At 47.0% G+C, this 17,029-nt stretch overlaps 1 protein-coding gene across 2 annotated transcripts in view; it reads right to left on the reverse strand.

The window, feature by feature from the left end:
* Nucleotides 1–6,743, reverse strand: part of CDC25B (cell division cycle 25B) — a 28,814-nt gene extending 22,071 nt beyond the window's left edge. Inside the window, exons 1-2 of one of the 2 annotated variants that reach the window (XM_053402199.1) lie at nt 6,145–6,743; nt 966–1,075 (exon numbers count right to left, since the gene is read on the reverse strand). In XM_053402199.1, the coding sequence (XP_053258174.1) occupies nt 966–1,075; nt 6,145–6,329 (295 nt within the window). In that variant the 5' untranslated portion in view covers nt 6,330–6,743. The remainder of the gene's footprint in view (nt 1–965; nt 1,076–6,144) is intronic. The other variant, XM_053402201.1, reaches the window with a different exon arrangement.
* Nucleotides 6,744–17,029: the final 10,286 nt, after the last annotated feature.

Genomic DNA, 17,029 nt, shown 5'->3' on the forward strand with positions numbered 1-17,029 from the left:
CCTCTGATCTGCAAATGCAGGATACCACCCCCTAGGAAAGTCTCAGATGCTTTTTGGAATCCCCTGCTTTTACAGATGAAGGGTTTTACAGATTAAAGGCAGGAACACCTCTGGAATCTTATCAAGAGAGATAAACGAGGTGGGGAAACCAGCAAGAAGTTTCTCCCGTCAGGCTTCCCCAAACTGGCGCCCTCCGGGAAGCTTTGGACTACAACTCCCATCAGCGCCAGATGCTGCGGACAATGGTCAGGGATGGCGGGAGTTTTAGTCCCACGCTTAACTGGAGGACCAGCGGTTAGCTGCCTTTGCACTCCAAGAGATCAGGAGAGCTCGCCTGCGCCCAAAGACGCATTATGACCGGCAATGGAAGGGTGCCTATTAGAATTAACAGGCTTAGCTGAGATGGCAAAATCGGCATGTTTAATCAGAGAAAGAGACAAACATCCCATAAAAGACCCCAGTCAGAACTGCTGTTCCCAGAGAGTAAGAGCCACTCCTTTCGCTTTAATGGGGGTCGGTTGTTTTTGATTGCTACTATGACATGCATTTTTGTGTTTTTATATTGCAAACCTCCTTGTGATCATCGGATGAAAGGAGATACAAAATTAGTTATTATTATTTAACATAATTTAAAGTTCCATATTTTTATTCATGTTTTTATATGGTATTTTATACTGCTTTAATACTGTTTTAAATTTGTTGTTAGCCGCCCTGAGCCTGGTTTTTGCACCGGGAAGGGCGGGGTATAAATAATTTTATTATTATTATTATTATTATTATTATTATTATTATTATTATTATTATTACAGGGTTGGAAGACAATTCAACAGGGGCTGTTCTCCTAATCCCATCTCTCCCCACACAGTGAGCAGGCAGTTTTTTCTTAACACCCCCTTGACATAGTTTAGTGAAGCACAGGAGCCCGCTTTGGGGAAGGCGGTTGGCAGCCGCCTCCAAAGACCGACCTGAATCTCCCGATTCCTGCGAGGACTCGGAGGAGACGGAATCCTGCGAGGACCACTCTTTCTTGAAGTCAAGGCCCAACCGCTTCCTTCTCTTGGGTGTGTCACAATCACTGCAAACCGAGAAGAGAAAAGACCAGTGATTAAGAACCTTGGAATATAGTAGTATTATTATTATTAATAGTGATAATAGTAGTGGCACCCCACCCATCTGACTGGGACCCCCCCAGCCACTCTGGGCGGCTCCCAACCTATATAAAAACATAATAAAACATCAAGTATTAATAAAACATCAAATCATTTCATCTGCACAACCACCCTGCGAGGTTGGCCATGCTGGCCACATGACCCGGAAAGCCGTCTGTGGACAAACGCCAGCTCCCTCGGCTCAAAAGCGAGATGATGGAAATGTAAAGAAAAAGAAGGAACCTTTTACTACATGTGATGGATGTGCCCCAAGGTAAAAGACTTCTGGGAAAGGATTTATAATGGACTGAAAAAAGTGCTGAAAAACACATTTATTAAAAAACCAGAGACCTTTTTATTTGGTATAGTGGGGGGTGAAATCCCCAAAAAGGATGTTACTTTTTATCTGTCTGCCACAACAGCTGCAAGAATATTACTAGCGAAGAATTGGAAGGAACAAGATTTACCAACTATCGAAGAATGGCAGATGAAGATGACGGACTATATGGAACTTGCCAAACTGACCGGGAGACTCCGAGACCAGAGAGAGGAGACAGTGGAAGATTAAGGAAGTTTAAGGAATATTTGAAAAAATATGTTAGTGTTATATCTTAGAATAGCTTTGGAAGTGGGTTTAGGCTGTAGGGTTAGAAGTAGAAGATAGTGTATTTTAAAATAGCATTATTTGTAAGTGATAAAATGTGAAGGTTTTTTATGGTTAAAGTGTAATAAAAAAATGGTTAGAAATTATGATATGTAAACTGCTAAAGATGAGGTGAAATGAAAATCAAACAGGGGGGACTTGGGGAAGCCCACCTAACAATGTTTAAAAAAATTAAGGATAAGACAAGAATCTGTCTGTATTGTTTGTTTTTCTGTTTGTGTTGATTGTGTTAATGAATTTTTAAAAATCGTGCCCCTTTCAACTAACTTCCGTTTTACTTTTTTTTAAAAAAAAAGGATCTGGGGAAGAGTTTTGTGAAACAGAGAAAGCTTGCTCACTCCTTTGCAACTTCCCGTTTAAAAACTAAGGAGCGAGGGACATGCTTGCTAGGTTCCAGATTGTCACAGCTCCGCTTGAACTGGGGGGGGGGGGCACACCAAGTTTCAGGCCCCTGGGCAACGTACAGAGTGCCAGGCACCTTATCATAAGCCACAGCGAGATGCCAGCTGCTCAATGATTAACTTACGGGGCAGGTCGGCTAACTGATGGGAGAGGCTGCTGGGCAAGGTCAACTGCAGACCCAGAGATAAAATAATATATCTCGCACCCATTTCCTCTCCTCCACCCAGCTGCAAAAAAATTGTTCTTGCCAAAACCCCCAAGGGAGTGGGTGAAAACACAGAGAGCCCAGGAGAAGGGAAGGGGGTGGGCTAAGGTCTCGCCTGAGACCCCACCAGCCTGTCTTTGTGCTTTAAGTCCAGTGGCTTCTCTGCTAAATCTAGGAGTTTTTTCTCCCATACACAGTAGGGGCTTCACTACCCACTAAGCGGTGGTTCCCCGTCCCCCCCCCACACACACACTCCCCCCACATGTGTTCAGATTGCAAACTGGGCATTTCCAGCACCCAATTCACTGAGTAGAAAAACAGATTTGTAGAAATGGTAGGGACCATGGGGGTCATCTAGTCCAACCCCCGGCAACACAGTACTCGAACTCACAACCCTGAGATTACAAGTCTCATGCTCTACCGACAGAGCTATCCCCAGTTCTGCACTCCACCAGAGCCCTCCCCCCAGGAGATGCTCCTAACCTCGCAAAGCTGCTACTGTTGTTGGACTACAAATCCCATCATTCCCCGACTGCTGGCCCCACTAGCTAAGAGATGATGGGATTTGTAGTCCAGCAGCAGCTGGAGAGACCGAGCCAGGTGGACCCCAAAGGCCTTATTCACAGTTAAGGCAGTTTCCTCTACTCCAAAAAAAAACACTCTTGTCAAACCCCCCCCCCCCAAAAATCCTGTGGTTCAGACAGGGTTACAGACACCATAATTATAAAAACAGTCATGCAGTCACAGTTTCACAAGAGCCAATTTTTCTGCAAAGCCTTTTGCTTCTACCAGGCAAGAGCAAAAATAAAAAGTCCTGTGCGCGGCCCCGCCACATGAAAGGCATGCAAACATTATTTGCTCTGCTGCACACCCTGGCAGGAAGAGGAAACCACACACACACACACTCCAAGCACGCATTATTTCTTCTTTTTGAACAGAAGTGACATTGTGCAGGCAAACAGTCCTACTGCGAGAAGGCAGCCCTGAGAGGCAGGAAAGAGTGTTTCAAAGAGGGGAGGGAAGGGAAGAGGTTAGAACAAAGGGGGGGGGGATAAAGAATGCATGCATGCAACCACTGGAGGACAAAAGAGAGCATTTAAAAAGCAACCTAAGAAAGCACGTTTACATGGACTATGCCCTGGATTTAACAACTGAACTCAGGTTTCGATAAATCCCCATTTGATTTTCCTGTCCCGCTGCTGAGCACATGTGTGCAGCTCCAACCCATTACTAGGCCCCCCCTCGCCCAAATATGCATGCTTAGGATTACAGCCTAATGCACATTTTTTTCCAAAAGGGAAACTCCCTTCAGAAAGCCTCAGGGCTGCTGCTTGCAACCCACCCACCCAAAACTCAGATGAACCAGTTCTCTTCTCCAACATGGAGGCAAGATGGTTGCATGGAGTGGGGGGGAGGGAATGGTATATTGACAGGGCCCCTGAACAACCACAGCCTCCCCCCCCCCCACAATACTCCTCTCACCAGCCAGACCCCCCATCTTGCATGTGATTATTCAGCAGGGCACCACACATTAGCCAACAGAAAAATCCCACAAGACAAATGGAAAAAGCAATGGATCTCGTTTCTAGCGCATGCATGCAAGTTCCTAAAGGCTGTGTGGCACAGTGCTTAGAGCAGGCATGGCCAAATGTGGCCCTCCAGCTGTTTTGGGACTACAACTCCCTCCATCCCTAGCTAGCAGGACCAGTGGTCAGGGATGATGGGAATTGTAGTCCCAAAACAGCTGGAGGGCCAAATTTGGCCATGCCTGGTCTAGCAGATGTCACTCAAAGGGGTTAGATTGTGGCCACTGTGGATTGTTGGTTTTTTACACATCTGTTTATTTATTTGCCTTCATGAAAACATTATTAGAACTTGCTTTAAAAAAATTTAAAAAGAATCAGTTTAGTTTAGTTTTACACTATTCAACCATGTTTGGAATGGCTGGTTTCACATCTGACCAAAAATAAATGTTATTTCCAAGAAAGCATGCACTGTGTTGCAGGGGGTGAGGCTCCTTCCAGAAGAAAAGCGCCCTTAAATTCAACAAGCGCATGGACCACACAGCTCAATGCATCAGGTGCGCTCAGGTGCACGATGCACAACCCTGAACTGGGAAAACAGGAGTGTGTATAAGTCTGCGCACACTCAAAGCGCTTCTTGCAGCCTTCCAGGAAAACAGGATGCTAGGCTTAGATGGGCCTCTGGCCTGGATCCTGCTGTGTTACTCTTACATTTGGGGAGGGGGAGAGAATGAAAGGACGGTAGGGCAGAGGAAAGACCCTGGGCATTGCAGTGGGGCTGGGCTAGAGGACCTCTGGAATCCCCTTGCAATTCGACAATCCTAGGACGAACCAAAGGAAAACTGATCAGTGTTTAGGGTATGGCAAGGGCACCTTCTAGATGTTGCTAGATTCCAAAGGCCGCCCCAATAATCCCAGGCCAGATCCTGCTGCAAAACTCTTACACTGGGAGTGGAGGCAAAGAGAATGCAAGGAAAGGAAACTGGAAAAGATTTAGTTTCTTTGCAATTCCTGCGTGGCAGTGGGACTGTTCTAGGAGACCCTATATGTCAGAGAGAGGGGGGGGAGACAATCCTATATGGCACCCTCAAGGGGGGATGGTTTGTTTTGTCCTTATTCTGCATTTTGAGTTTCTATCTATATAAGACAATGCTATATTGTTTTAATGTTGTATTTTAATCTTGTTTTTTAAATTGTATTTTAATCAACGTGTTTTTATTATTGGTTGTTAGCCGCCCTGAGCCCGGTCTTGGCTGGGGAGGACGGGGTATAAATTAATTAATTAGTTAATTAATTATTAGGCAATCTCGAGGGGGGCGATTTGTTTTGTCTTTATTCTGCATTTTGAGTTTCTCTCTTGTATATATATTGCTGCCCCTGCCCGGAGCTCTGCAGATGAATATACAAATTTATTTTTTAAAAATGGAGAAACCAAGGGGAACTAACCAGTGCTTAGATTGCGGTAAAACATGAAGGGGGGGGCTCTTCCAGATGTTGCTGGCCCATCGCTCCCTCCCCCAGCACAATCCCAGACCGTGCAGCTGCGAGTCCCGCAACATCTGGAAAGGCGCCTCCGGCCTCTTTCCCAACCAGCCAGCTTGGGGGGGCTCCTGCAGCTCCGCAGGGACCCCGATTCCTCCTCGGCCCCACACGTGTGTGTCCCCCCCCTACCCCCAGAAAGCCCTCCGCCTCCGGCCCCCTCCGGCATTCCTGATCCCGTTAAAGGCTCCCTTTGTCCGGCTCCCACGCGGCCCGGGCGCCCCCCCCAACCCTGCAAAACATCTGCTCGCTCTTTCCACCCAGGAGAGAAGCTTGGGGGGCAGGAAGCGGGGGGTGGGTTACAGACTCTTGCTTTTTCCAAACGCACAAAAAAAAAAGCCTTGCAATGTTGCAAAGCCGCGCACGTGGCCTCCCGTTCCGTCCCGCAAACTACCCTTCCCCCTTTTCGCGTGAAATAAAACCATGGAAGACTGCACGTGAGGATCGGACTGCTCAGTCGCTTGCAAAAAGCGACATGCACACCCCCCACCCAAAAAATAAGGAATTTCCTTTTAGGCCCGGTCTGTTTTTATACCACCCCCGGGCAAATCCTGCGTGCACAAAATGACATGCAAAGCTAAATTCCTGCAACAACCCCCCCCCCCGCGGACCTGCAAGATCCCCAATTTTCCTCCTCCAAGGCGCTAGTCCTCGTGGTCTTACCTGCCCAGGCCGGTCAGCTTGTCCATATTCAGCGCCAAGGTGGTGACCGGGGACATCGCGGCGGCTCCGTCGCCGTCCGGGAAAAGGGTCTTGGGCCCGACGGCCAGGAAGCCCAGGGTCTTCCTGGATCTCCGGGCTTCGCGGCAGGCCGGGGGGGATCCCGCGGGTACCCGTGCGGTCTCCATCTGGGGCTTCTGCGCGGAAAGGCGAGAGGCTGGAGAGGCTCCGCGTTTCTTTCTAGAGGGCGAAGCGCCGCGGAAATCAGAGGAACCCGATCCAATGGAATGGCTGCCCGCTTCGGCTGCGAAGACACGTGTCGGGGCGCGTTCCCACGAGCATGCATCCAGGCTCGGCGAGAGGCTGCCGCGCCGAAGTGCTCCCTGGTGAAAGAGATGGTGCTTTGGAGAGAAGCAGAAATAAATATCCCGGAGGCTTCTTTTCAAAGGCTGGCGCTGCGAGGACTGAGCAAAAGGAGAGAGATGCTCGTTGCACAAGAGGCTCAGGGATGCGCGTCGCCCCGAGGGGGGTTTTTATAGGCGGCTGGGAGGCGGGATGCAGGCGAGGAAGCTCCGCCCGGCGACGTGGCTGCCTCCGCGGATGCTCCGCCCGCATCCCTCGCCGCGCCGCTTGCATATTCGAAAAATAACAGAGCCAAGAGGAGAATGTTGGGCAGCCAATGGCAGCGGCGCGGGAAGAAAGGAGGAGGAATTTGCAGGGGGGGGGGTCACCGCGAGAAAAGTGCACGATGCACGTGCACGTGCGAGCCCGGAAAAGGGGCGAGGGAGGGGGGCAAGATTGCACGGCCTCCAACAGTGCCCGATTTACGCATAAAATAAACAAGCTGCAGTTTAGGGCCCCACTCTCTTGGCCCCCCCCCAAAAAAAAAATTAAACGGGGGGAAAAACCCTGGATGTACATTTCCAAAATATAAGATAAAAAAACAAATTACTTTGATAAAAAAATGCATGTTTTGTTATGTGCAAATGGCTTTAAATACTAAATTAAAGGGGGGGAAACCTGGATGTACATTTCCAAAATATAAGATAAAATAAAATACATATTGCTTTGGATACCTATTAGGCCCATAAATGACCATATAGCATATATTTAACATAAAAAACGGCGGCAATTTGTTGTTGACAAAGGACAGCTGGACATATAAAGGGCTCCATTACGTTCAGTAGTTTAGGGCCTCATCAAACCTCAACCCAGCCCTGGAAACAGGAACGACCCCTTCCATAATGATAATTTTACTGTTTATACCCCACCCATCTGCCTGCGTTGCCCCAGCCACTCTTGGGCAGCTTCCAACATATATAAAAACATAATAAAACATTAAACAAACACAGCATGGCCTTCAGATGGCTTACGGGTCGGATAACAACAATAATGTTATTATTTATACCCGCCCATCTGATTGGGTTGCCCCGGCCACTCTGGGGGGCTTCCAACAAATACGTAAAGGTAAAGGGACCCCTTGCCATTAGGTCCAGTCGTGGCCGACTCTGGGGTTGCACGGTCATCTCGCTCTATAGGCCGAGGGAGCCGGCGTTTGTCCACAGACAGTTTCTGGGTCATGTGGCCAGCATGACTTAGCCGCTTCTGGCAAACCAGAGCAGCGCACGGAAAAGCCGTTTACCTTCCCGCCGGAACTGTACCTATTTATCTACTTTCACTTTGATGGGCTTTCGAACTGCTAGGTTGTCAGGAGCAGGGATCGAGCAACGGGAGCTCACCCGGTCGCAGGGATGATGATGATGATTATTATTATTAATATTTATGCCCCGCCCATCAGGCTGGGTTTCCCCAGCCACTCTGGGCGATTTCCAACAAAGAATTTAAATACAGTGGTGTGTTAAACATTAAAAGCTTCCCTAAACAGAGCTGCCTTCAGATGTCTTCTAAAAGTCCGATAGTTGTTCTTCTCTTTGACATCTGGTGGGAGGGCGTTCCACAGGGCAGGTGCCACTACCGAGAAGGCCCTTTGCCTGGTTCCCTGTAACTTGGCTTCTCACAGGGAGGCCCTCAGCACTGGATCTCAGTGTCCAGGCTGAACGATGGGGGTGGAGGCGCTCCTTCAGGTCTACTGGGCCTTTGAGGCCGTTTAGGGCTTTCAAGGTCAGCACCAACACTTTGAATTGTGCTTGGAAACGTACTGGGAGCCAATGCCAGTCTTTCAGGATTGGTGTTATGTGGTCCCAGCGGCCACGCGCAGTCACCAGTCCAGCTGCCGCATTCTGGATTAATTGCAGTTTCAAGGTCACCTTCAAAGGTAGCCCCACATAGAGCACATTGCAGTAGTCCAAACGGGAGATAACCAGAGCATGCACCACTCTGGCGAGACGGTCCGCGGGCAGGGAGGGTCTCATCCTGCGTACCAGGTGGAGCTGGTAGACAGCTGCCCTGGACACAGAATTGACCTGCGCCTCCATGGAGAGCTGTGAGTACAGAATGACTCCCAGGCTGTGCACCTGGTCCTTCAGGGGCACAGTTACCCCCTTCAGGACCAGGGATTCCTGCACACCCACCCGCCCCTGTCCCCCCCACAAAACAGTACTTCTGTCTTGCCAGGATTCAACCTCAATCTGTTAGCCGCCATCCATCCTCCAACTTGGGGGGGTGGGGTGTTCAAAGCCAGCCAGGAAGGCAAGGTGTATAAACTATATAGAATAAGAACCTAAGACGGAGAGCTTTTCACCCCACTGGACCAGCCTGCTGAAACAAAAACGTCTCTGCGTCCGACGTGATGGAGGTGGAGAAGAAGAATCATGGAAATTCTATAACTGTGACGTTGGAAGAGACCCTGAGGATCATCTAGTCCGGCCTGCAGGACTCTGCCTCTACCCCATACAGGGATTGATCCTGCAACCTTGGTGTTATCTGCACCTCCCTCTAAGCCAGGCGTCCCCAAACTCAGCCCTCCAGCTGTTTTGGGACTACAACTCCCATCATCCCTAGCTAACATGACCGGTGGTCAGGGATGATGGGAATTGTAGTCCCAAAACCGCTGGAGGGCCGAGTTTGGGGCTGCCTGCTCTAAGCGACTTAGCTGCCCTGTGATCATTTGCAAGGGGATCCCTTTTAATTCCACTGGATCAAACCTTCCCCCCCAGAAACCATAGGAAAGGATTCTTAGTTCTGTGTGTGCTCTGAGCACTTAGTTTGCTCTTACTGTAGTTCTGTGCTCTTAGTTCTGTGTGCTCTTAGTTCTGTGTGTGCTCTGTTGCCAATGAACCTTATTTTGGGGGGAGTGTCCAGGGGAGGGCAAGGGGAGCAACTTGGGAAGGGGTGCCTGTGGCAAATAATAATAATAATAATAATAATAATAATAATAATAATAATAATAATAATTTATTTATATCCCAACCTCCCCAGCCGAAAAGCCAGGCTCAGAGAAACTCTCTGCTTTCCCCAAAAAAGTTGGCAATCCCGTTTCTTTAAGCGCTAAAAGCTCTGATGGATGATCTGGCTATGCTGCAAATGGCAAATGACATGGTAATTATTATTATCATCATTATTAAATTTATTTGCCTCCCCTCCACCAGCAGGTCCCAGGACAGCTTGCAACAATTTAAAATCCAGTATCAAAAACAGCTAAAACAAACTACAGGAAGGAAAGAGGAAACATTAATCTCATAGCATCTTCAGGAGTTTTAAGGATGAGTGGTACGGAAATATTCTTAATACGTAAATATATAAATAAGGAAACTGCTCCTTTATTTCGATGGAGATGCTTGCAAACCAAAAACAAGGCACTAATTAACGCCATCAGCTTTGAGGCTATTTTTGGAGTTGAATATTTTTACCTGACCTGTTTTCCCATTTAAACTTTTAGGTACTGTAAGATAAAATGAATGGGTGGGGTTGCTGCTGTTGTTGTAAAGTGTTAATGCTGTCATTAGCAGGGTGGGAAGAGCAATGGAGAAAGAACTGGAAATTTACAGCCTGTGAAGTATTGAGGGAAAATCTAATCAAGATGTTTTGTAGATGGTACTTAACACCTACCAGAATAGCTAAAATGTATAAGACAAAAACAGATCTGTGCTGGAGGTGTGGTAAAACACAGGGGACACTTATACACGTTTGGTGGACCTGTGAAAAATAATCAAAAGCTTCTGGAACACAGTGTATGATGAGCTTAAAAAATGTTTAAGTATAACTTTATGAAAAATACAGAAGCTTTTCTACTAGGGATAATGGACACAGGTATAGGAAGAGAAGATCAGAAAATATTCCTCTATGCCACAGGAGCGGCAAGGATCCTAATTGCTAAAAACTGGAAAAAAGAAACTGTGCCAACAAAAAAGGAATGGCAAGACAAAATGTTAGAGTATATTGAACTGGCTAGATTAACAGAGGCAATTAGAGATCACACTAGACAAGAGTTTCAAAAAGCATGGGGGAAATGCAGAGAATACTTCCCAAAACAGTGCCCTAAAATACATACCTGGACTTGTTTCGACTAATGTCTGCAGGAGACTTTGTGGATATTTAAGTTAAAATTAGAAAAATCTTAATAATTATCACACTAGACAAGAGTTTCAAAAAGCATGGGGGAAATGCAGAGAATACTTCCCAAAACAGTGCCCTAAAATACATACCTGGACTTGTTTCGACTAATGTCTGCAGGAGACTTTGTGGATATTTAAGTTAAAATTAGAAAAATCTTAATAATTATTCAGAAAGGAAACAGCTTATAAGAAGTAAATAAGGAGGCCAGATCCAGGATAAAGGAAGTCTTTTATTTGGTTGTTTGCATTGTTGTATGTTATGTTTATTGTATTTCTGTATTGGGGGTGGGGGGATTATGTTATGTTGTAAATAAAATTTGCAATAAAATCTACAAATAAATAAATAAATAAATAAATAAATAAATAAATAAATAAATAAATAAAGTGTTAATGCTGTAGTGGTATTTACACTTTTTATTATGTATCGTTATTGCACTACTGTATTTCGAATATTTGTTGTGAGCCTGGTTGTGTTTGTGGAAAATTCGGCCTACATTGGCTATGAACACCAGTTTGGAAAAGCGAAGGCAGCTTTCTGAAGAAAAGGAATGCAGCAATTCTGATAGAAATTACTGCACCGCCCTTTTAAAATCACCTTATTTTTGTATCCCTTGCACTCCTCTTACAATCCTGTACATAGTGTAAAGGTGAAAACAATTTTCACCCCTTTAGCTCCAGAATGCTCACTTTGAAACACAAAGGAAACTAATTTAAATTTTATTTATGCACTCATTTAAATTTTATCTAGGTGTTTGTGGGTAAACTGCACATAGCTCCTTTCGTCTGTGATGTTGATTGGATTTTATTGATTGGATTTCATTCTCCAGCTGCCGCCCCTTCTTTCTGAAGAATGCCAGGGTGCATTGTGATGGGTTGTGGGTTTGCTTGGGGATGCAGTTTTGAATTTCAAAGCACTTTTATTCAAGGCAAAGAAGCACCTTGCCACAAGGTCACCAGGGATGCGGGAGCTGAGATTTCTGCCTTGCAGGACTCTTCTAACTCTGCAATTCCATGATTCTAAGCTAGTGCCTACCCTTCAGAGGTTTTGGACTAAAGTTCCGGACACTTGGCCAGCCAATTATTATTATTATTATTATTATTATTATTTATTTATTTATACCCCGCCCATCTGGCTGAGTTTCCCCAGCAACTCTGGGTGTTAAAAACAATACAGCATTAAATATTAAAAACTTGCCTAAACAGGGCCGCCTTCAGATGTATTTTAAAGATAGGATAGCTACTTACTTCCTTCACATCTGAAGGGAGGGCGTTCCACAAAGCGGGCGCCACCACCGAGAAGGCCCTCTGCCTGGTTCCCTGTAACCTCACTTCTCACAGGGAGGGAACTGCTAGAAGCCCCTCGGAGCTGGACCTCAGTGTCCGGGCTGAACGATGAGGGTGGAGACGCTCCTTCAGGTCTACTGGACCGAGGCCGTTTAGGGCCAGATCTCTCAGGACCGGTGTTATGTGGTCCCAGCAGCCACTCCCAGTCACCAGTCTAGCTGCCGCATTCTGGATTAATTGCAGTTTCAAGGTCACCTTCAAAGGTAGCCCCACATAGAGTGCATTGCAGTAGTCCAAGCGGGAGATAACCAGAACATGCACCACTCTGGTGAGACAGTCTGCGGGCAGGAAGGGTCTCATCCTGCGTACCAGATGGAGCTGATAAACAGCTGCTCTGGACACAGAATTGACCTGCGCCTCCATGGACAGCTGAGTCCAAAATGACTCCCAGGCTGCACACCTGGTCCTTCAGGCGCACAGTTACCCCATTCAGGATCAGGGAATTCCCCACACCCACCCGCCCCCTGTCCCCCAAAAACAGTACTTTTGTCTTGTCAGGATTCAACCTCAATCTGTTAGCTGCCATCCATCCTCCAACCGCCTCCAGGCACTCAGGCAACCAGCCTAGGCAATGGTCAGCGATAGTGATGTGAAAAATGTGGACCCCCCCCCCACAATTTCGTATGCCAGCCCTTCCTATAATTTTGAAGGAAAACGTCACCAATCCACTTTAATTTCTCTAATTGCAATGCTTCCACAGCCAGCCATTCTTTAGGAAACACGTGGGGTTTTTATTCCTTCATTGTAAATGCAGCCTTACACTGTCTACTCAGAAGCAAGCGCCACAGTGTTTAAAGGAGCTTAAAGGTAAAGGTAAAGGGACCCCTGACCATTAGGTCCAGTTGTGGCCGACTCTGGGGTTGCGGCGCTCATCTCGCTTTACTGGCCGAGGGAGCCGGCGTACAGCTTCCAGGTCATGTGGCCAGCATGACTAAGCCGCTTCTGGCGAACCAGAGCAGCACACGGAAACGCCGTTTACCTTCCCGCTGGAGTGATACCTATTGATCTACTTGCACTTTGACGTGCTTTCGAACTGCTAGGTGGGCAGGAGCAGGGACCGAGCAATGGGAGCTCATCGGCAAGTCCTAGGCTCTGTGGTTTAGACCACAGCACCACCCGTGTCCCACTAATTATCAAGTGATTAATTGCTGAAATGGATAAAATGACAGATACAGCTCAGAGAGAGGGGGGGAGAGAGGCATAGGGTGGTTTGCTGGTGCCCGGGGCAGGGCAAGCGTTGCACCTCCTTGGTGGACTGGGCAGCTGGGGTGGGGGCACACACCAATGGGGGCACGGAGCCTACATGGAGGGTGAATGGATCCTGCCTCCAATAGGCTCCTCGACCACTGGACCATCCACCTCCCCATTGGACCAACCAATCCTCTGCCAAACCTCCGCTGCTAGGGCTCTAGGCCTTTCTTGGGGGTGCCTGATCCCGTCCCCTCAAAAATGTGCACCTGGGGCCACTGCCCGCCCAGCCTCCCCACATTTTGCCTCTGGAAAGAGGGCAGTTCACCAAAAGGAAATACTTTTTCAATGACTTTAGGGAGTAAGTGGACTCCGGCTTCCAAGTCCTGGGACTCTTACTATAAGCATGTAATACATGGGTAGGCAAACTAAGGCCCAGGGTCCGGATCCGACCCAATCACCTTCTCAATCCGGCCCACGGATGGTCCGGGAATCAGCGTGTTTTTACATGAGTAGAATGTGTCCTTTTATTTAAAATGCATCTCTGGGTTATTTGTGGGGCATAGGAATTTGTTCATTTTTTCCCTTCAAAATATAGTCCGGCCCCCCACAAGGTCTGAGGGACAGTGGACCGGCCCCCTGCTGAAAAAGTTTGCTGGATCGTAGTCCCGCATACCGTTCTCACAGGTTGAAATTTTAATCTACTTTGACTCACAGGGGAACTGCATACTGAATAGTTACTGAACTGCCAGAACGAAAAGCACACACCATTTTAGCTTTAAGCAAACAAGCGACTGAGCTATGGATTCTGCCTAAGAACTAGACAAACGAAAGATGGCAATATTGTTAGTTCCTGAATTCCCTATGGCTCAGAAGAGTTAACCAGGCCTTTGTGAAATCCTAGATTTCATGGAAATAGGTGGCAAAATCTTGCTTGCTTCGGAGGGCAAGTGTCTCTGCCCACGGCATAGGGCAGCCTTTGTTTGTTGTGCGAACCGAGTTTTCCTCTGATCAAACACTGATGGAAAGGTTGGGCTCTGTTCAATCGCTGGAATGTTTGTTGTACAATGGATGCCTGGGTTGCGAACGTGATCTGTGCGGGATGCAACTTCGCAACCCGCAGCATCCGCAACCCGCAGCGGCGTGTCTGCGCATGTGCAGGTTGCGATTCGGCATTTCTGTGCATGTGCAACCGCTGAAACCTGGAAGTAACGCATTCTGGTACTTCTGGGTTTCGGCGGTCCACAACACAAAAGACGCAACTGAAGTGTCTGTAACCCGAGGTATGACTATGTTGGACAAAGGTGTCTTTTCAATTGTACTCCCAAAAACTCAGAAAAGGGGTGTGTGTGTGTGTGTGTTTGCATCCACATGTACTTCACCTTTCTGCTTCCTTACTCTATAGAATCACAGAATTGTAAAGTCGGAAGGGACCCCGAGGGTCATCTAGTCCAACCCCCTCTGATGGAGGGATCTTGGCTAAAGAATTCCTTGCAGATGGCCATCCAACCTCTGCTTAAAAACTCCAAGGAAGGAGAGGCCGCCACTGGGTGAGCTCCCGTTGCTCGGTCCCTGCTCCTGCCAACCTAGCAGTTCGAAAGCACGTCAAAGTGCAAGTAGATAAATAGGTACCGCTCTGGCGGGAAGGTAAAACAGTGTTTCCGTGCGCTGCTCTGGTTCGCCAGAAGCGGCTTAGTCATGCTGGCCACATGACCCGGAAGCTGTACGCCGGCTCCCTTGGCCAATAAAGCGAGATGAGCGCCACAACCCCAGAGTTGGCCATGACTGGACCTAACAGTCTGGGGTCCCTTTACCTAGATTCAATAAACCAGCAAATAAAATGGAAATTCTTTAATTCACCATGTAAAAAACCATTGGGTGACATCCAACCAAGTCATACTTCCTGAGTAGGCCTCTTGATATCAATGGAGTATGCCTAATATTGGCAACCCGCCTTTAATGGCTGAAAGTCTTGTGACTGCTGCTATTTTGAAACCAGCTGTGACCACGAGAGTCAGGCCAGAGATGCTAAAAGGTCAGATGTTTGTAAGTGCCTTGCGAGTGACTCCATCTTTCCAGTGTGTTGACCTTGGGGGAACCAGGTGGCAAACGGTGCCTCTCCAACTTGAATTCAGAGATTTAATTATCTGTTGGTCACCAGGTCTCAAGGTCGCTTGCTCCCTCTTTTAAAAATAGCTGTGTAAGGGGAAGTATGAGAAACCACCCGCCCCATGGGGGGGGAGGCTTCTGAAACCCCATTATCACCAGATATCCTAAAGTAATGGCTCCAGTGGGATCAGTGGCAGCTGGAGCTGGCAAGCAGCAAGTGATCTAATCATCGGTTTTGTTATGCAGATGCGGCTCTGGGAATGCGTCAGAGCTCTGAGAAATCAGCAGGTACCGGTAAATGGAAAATTAGTTAGGGGGCAGCTGGACTCCTTGATCTGCTCCTCCTTGCCAGATTGCAGAAGCCACATTCAGAGAAGTAAGTGCCTTTGCTCTACCAAAGGCTAAGCTGAGGCTGAAGGAGCCAGGAAAAGATATGCCAAGAATATCTGCAGCTAGAGAAAGCGACCGGCCAACCAATTAGGAGGCCAACCAAAACAAAAAGTCTATAAGGAATCTTTAAAGAATATTTAGAAAACTGTGGAATAAAAGGAAACCTCTTGGCAGAATTAGACTGATCCCTGTATTGTATAAATCTAAGTTCGTAGGGAGGTAAAAAGAAATTATGTAAGAAATATGTAACTGTGTGGTATAGAGTAATGGATAGATAAAGTACAGTGAGATTAACTGGAAATCAATTTTAAATTTCTTCTCTATAAGTTTTATAATTGTGTTCAGTATCAGGAGTATATATGATGATAATAATTATATTAATCTTCTTGTATCTTACAGTGTGGTGGTTTGTTTGATTTTTCTGTTATTTGTATGTTTTATTGTATGTTTGTTTACTTGTACGTAGTCTGTTTTCCCATAAATGTACTGTATTTATTTTAAATTAATAAAGATATATTTTTTTAAAAAGGAATGCCAAGAATATTTTTGCCCCAGGAGAGAGGTGTCGCAATGCTTGTGCATTCAAGTATTTTACATTCTGGATTTGGTGCACTTGAAAAAGAATATAATGTTATTTTTATTATCTGTATATATTATTATTATTATCATCATCGCCCGTATATGCCCATTCAACCGCTTTGATCTGCAGAAATGAGCCCTATAAAAGAGGTCAATAGGTGTCAATAGGCAGGGAGTTCCGAAGGTTTAGGTGCTGCCACACTAAAGGGATTCCTTTCCTAAAATGAGGAACGGGTATTGCGTGGCATCTATAAGAGTGCCACGTAATGGCAAAAGATTGCTGGCTGCGCATCACCAGTTAGCTTTACGGCTGAGCAGGGATGTGATCCCAGGTCTCCTTGCTCCTACGCTACATTTCACACACCACACTCTGCCATATGGCTCCTGTGTGACCTTGGTTGAGCTGGCTTGGTGATATATGGAATGACCCAGCAGCTCAGGAAATAGAATAGTCCAGCTTCTGAGACTGAAGGAAAAGTTGTCAGTCTGGCTGGGGTTAAAGATGGACACGGAGCAGGCTGAGGATTTAGGAGAATGAGGTTTAGGGAATCTGAAGGATAAGGAGGCCAGACAAAAGGAGACTGAAGATAGCACTTGGAATCGGGGATGGACTGATAAAGAAGAACCCAAGGGGTCAGTTGAGGCCTGAGGAGTCAGGGCAGTGAGGCGTGGAGAAGTGAATCTAGGAGGGCGCTGCAAAGTAGCTGGTGTTTGAGCAAGCGAGGGAAACGATTGGGCAGAGGCTATGGTGGGAATTTTGAAAA

Source organism: Podarcis raffonei, chromosome 9 (assembly GCF_027172205.1).
Source record: "Podarcis raffonei isolate rPodRaf1 chromosome 9, rPodRaf1.pri, whole genome shotgun sequence".
Lineage (NCBI taxonomy): Eukaryota > Metazoa > Chordata > Lepidosauria > Squamata > Lacertidae > Podarcis > Podarcis raffonei.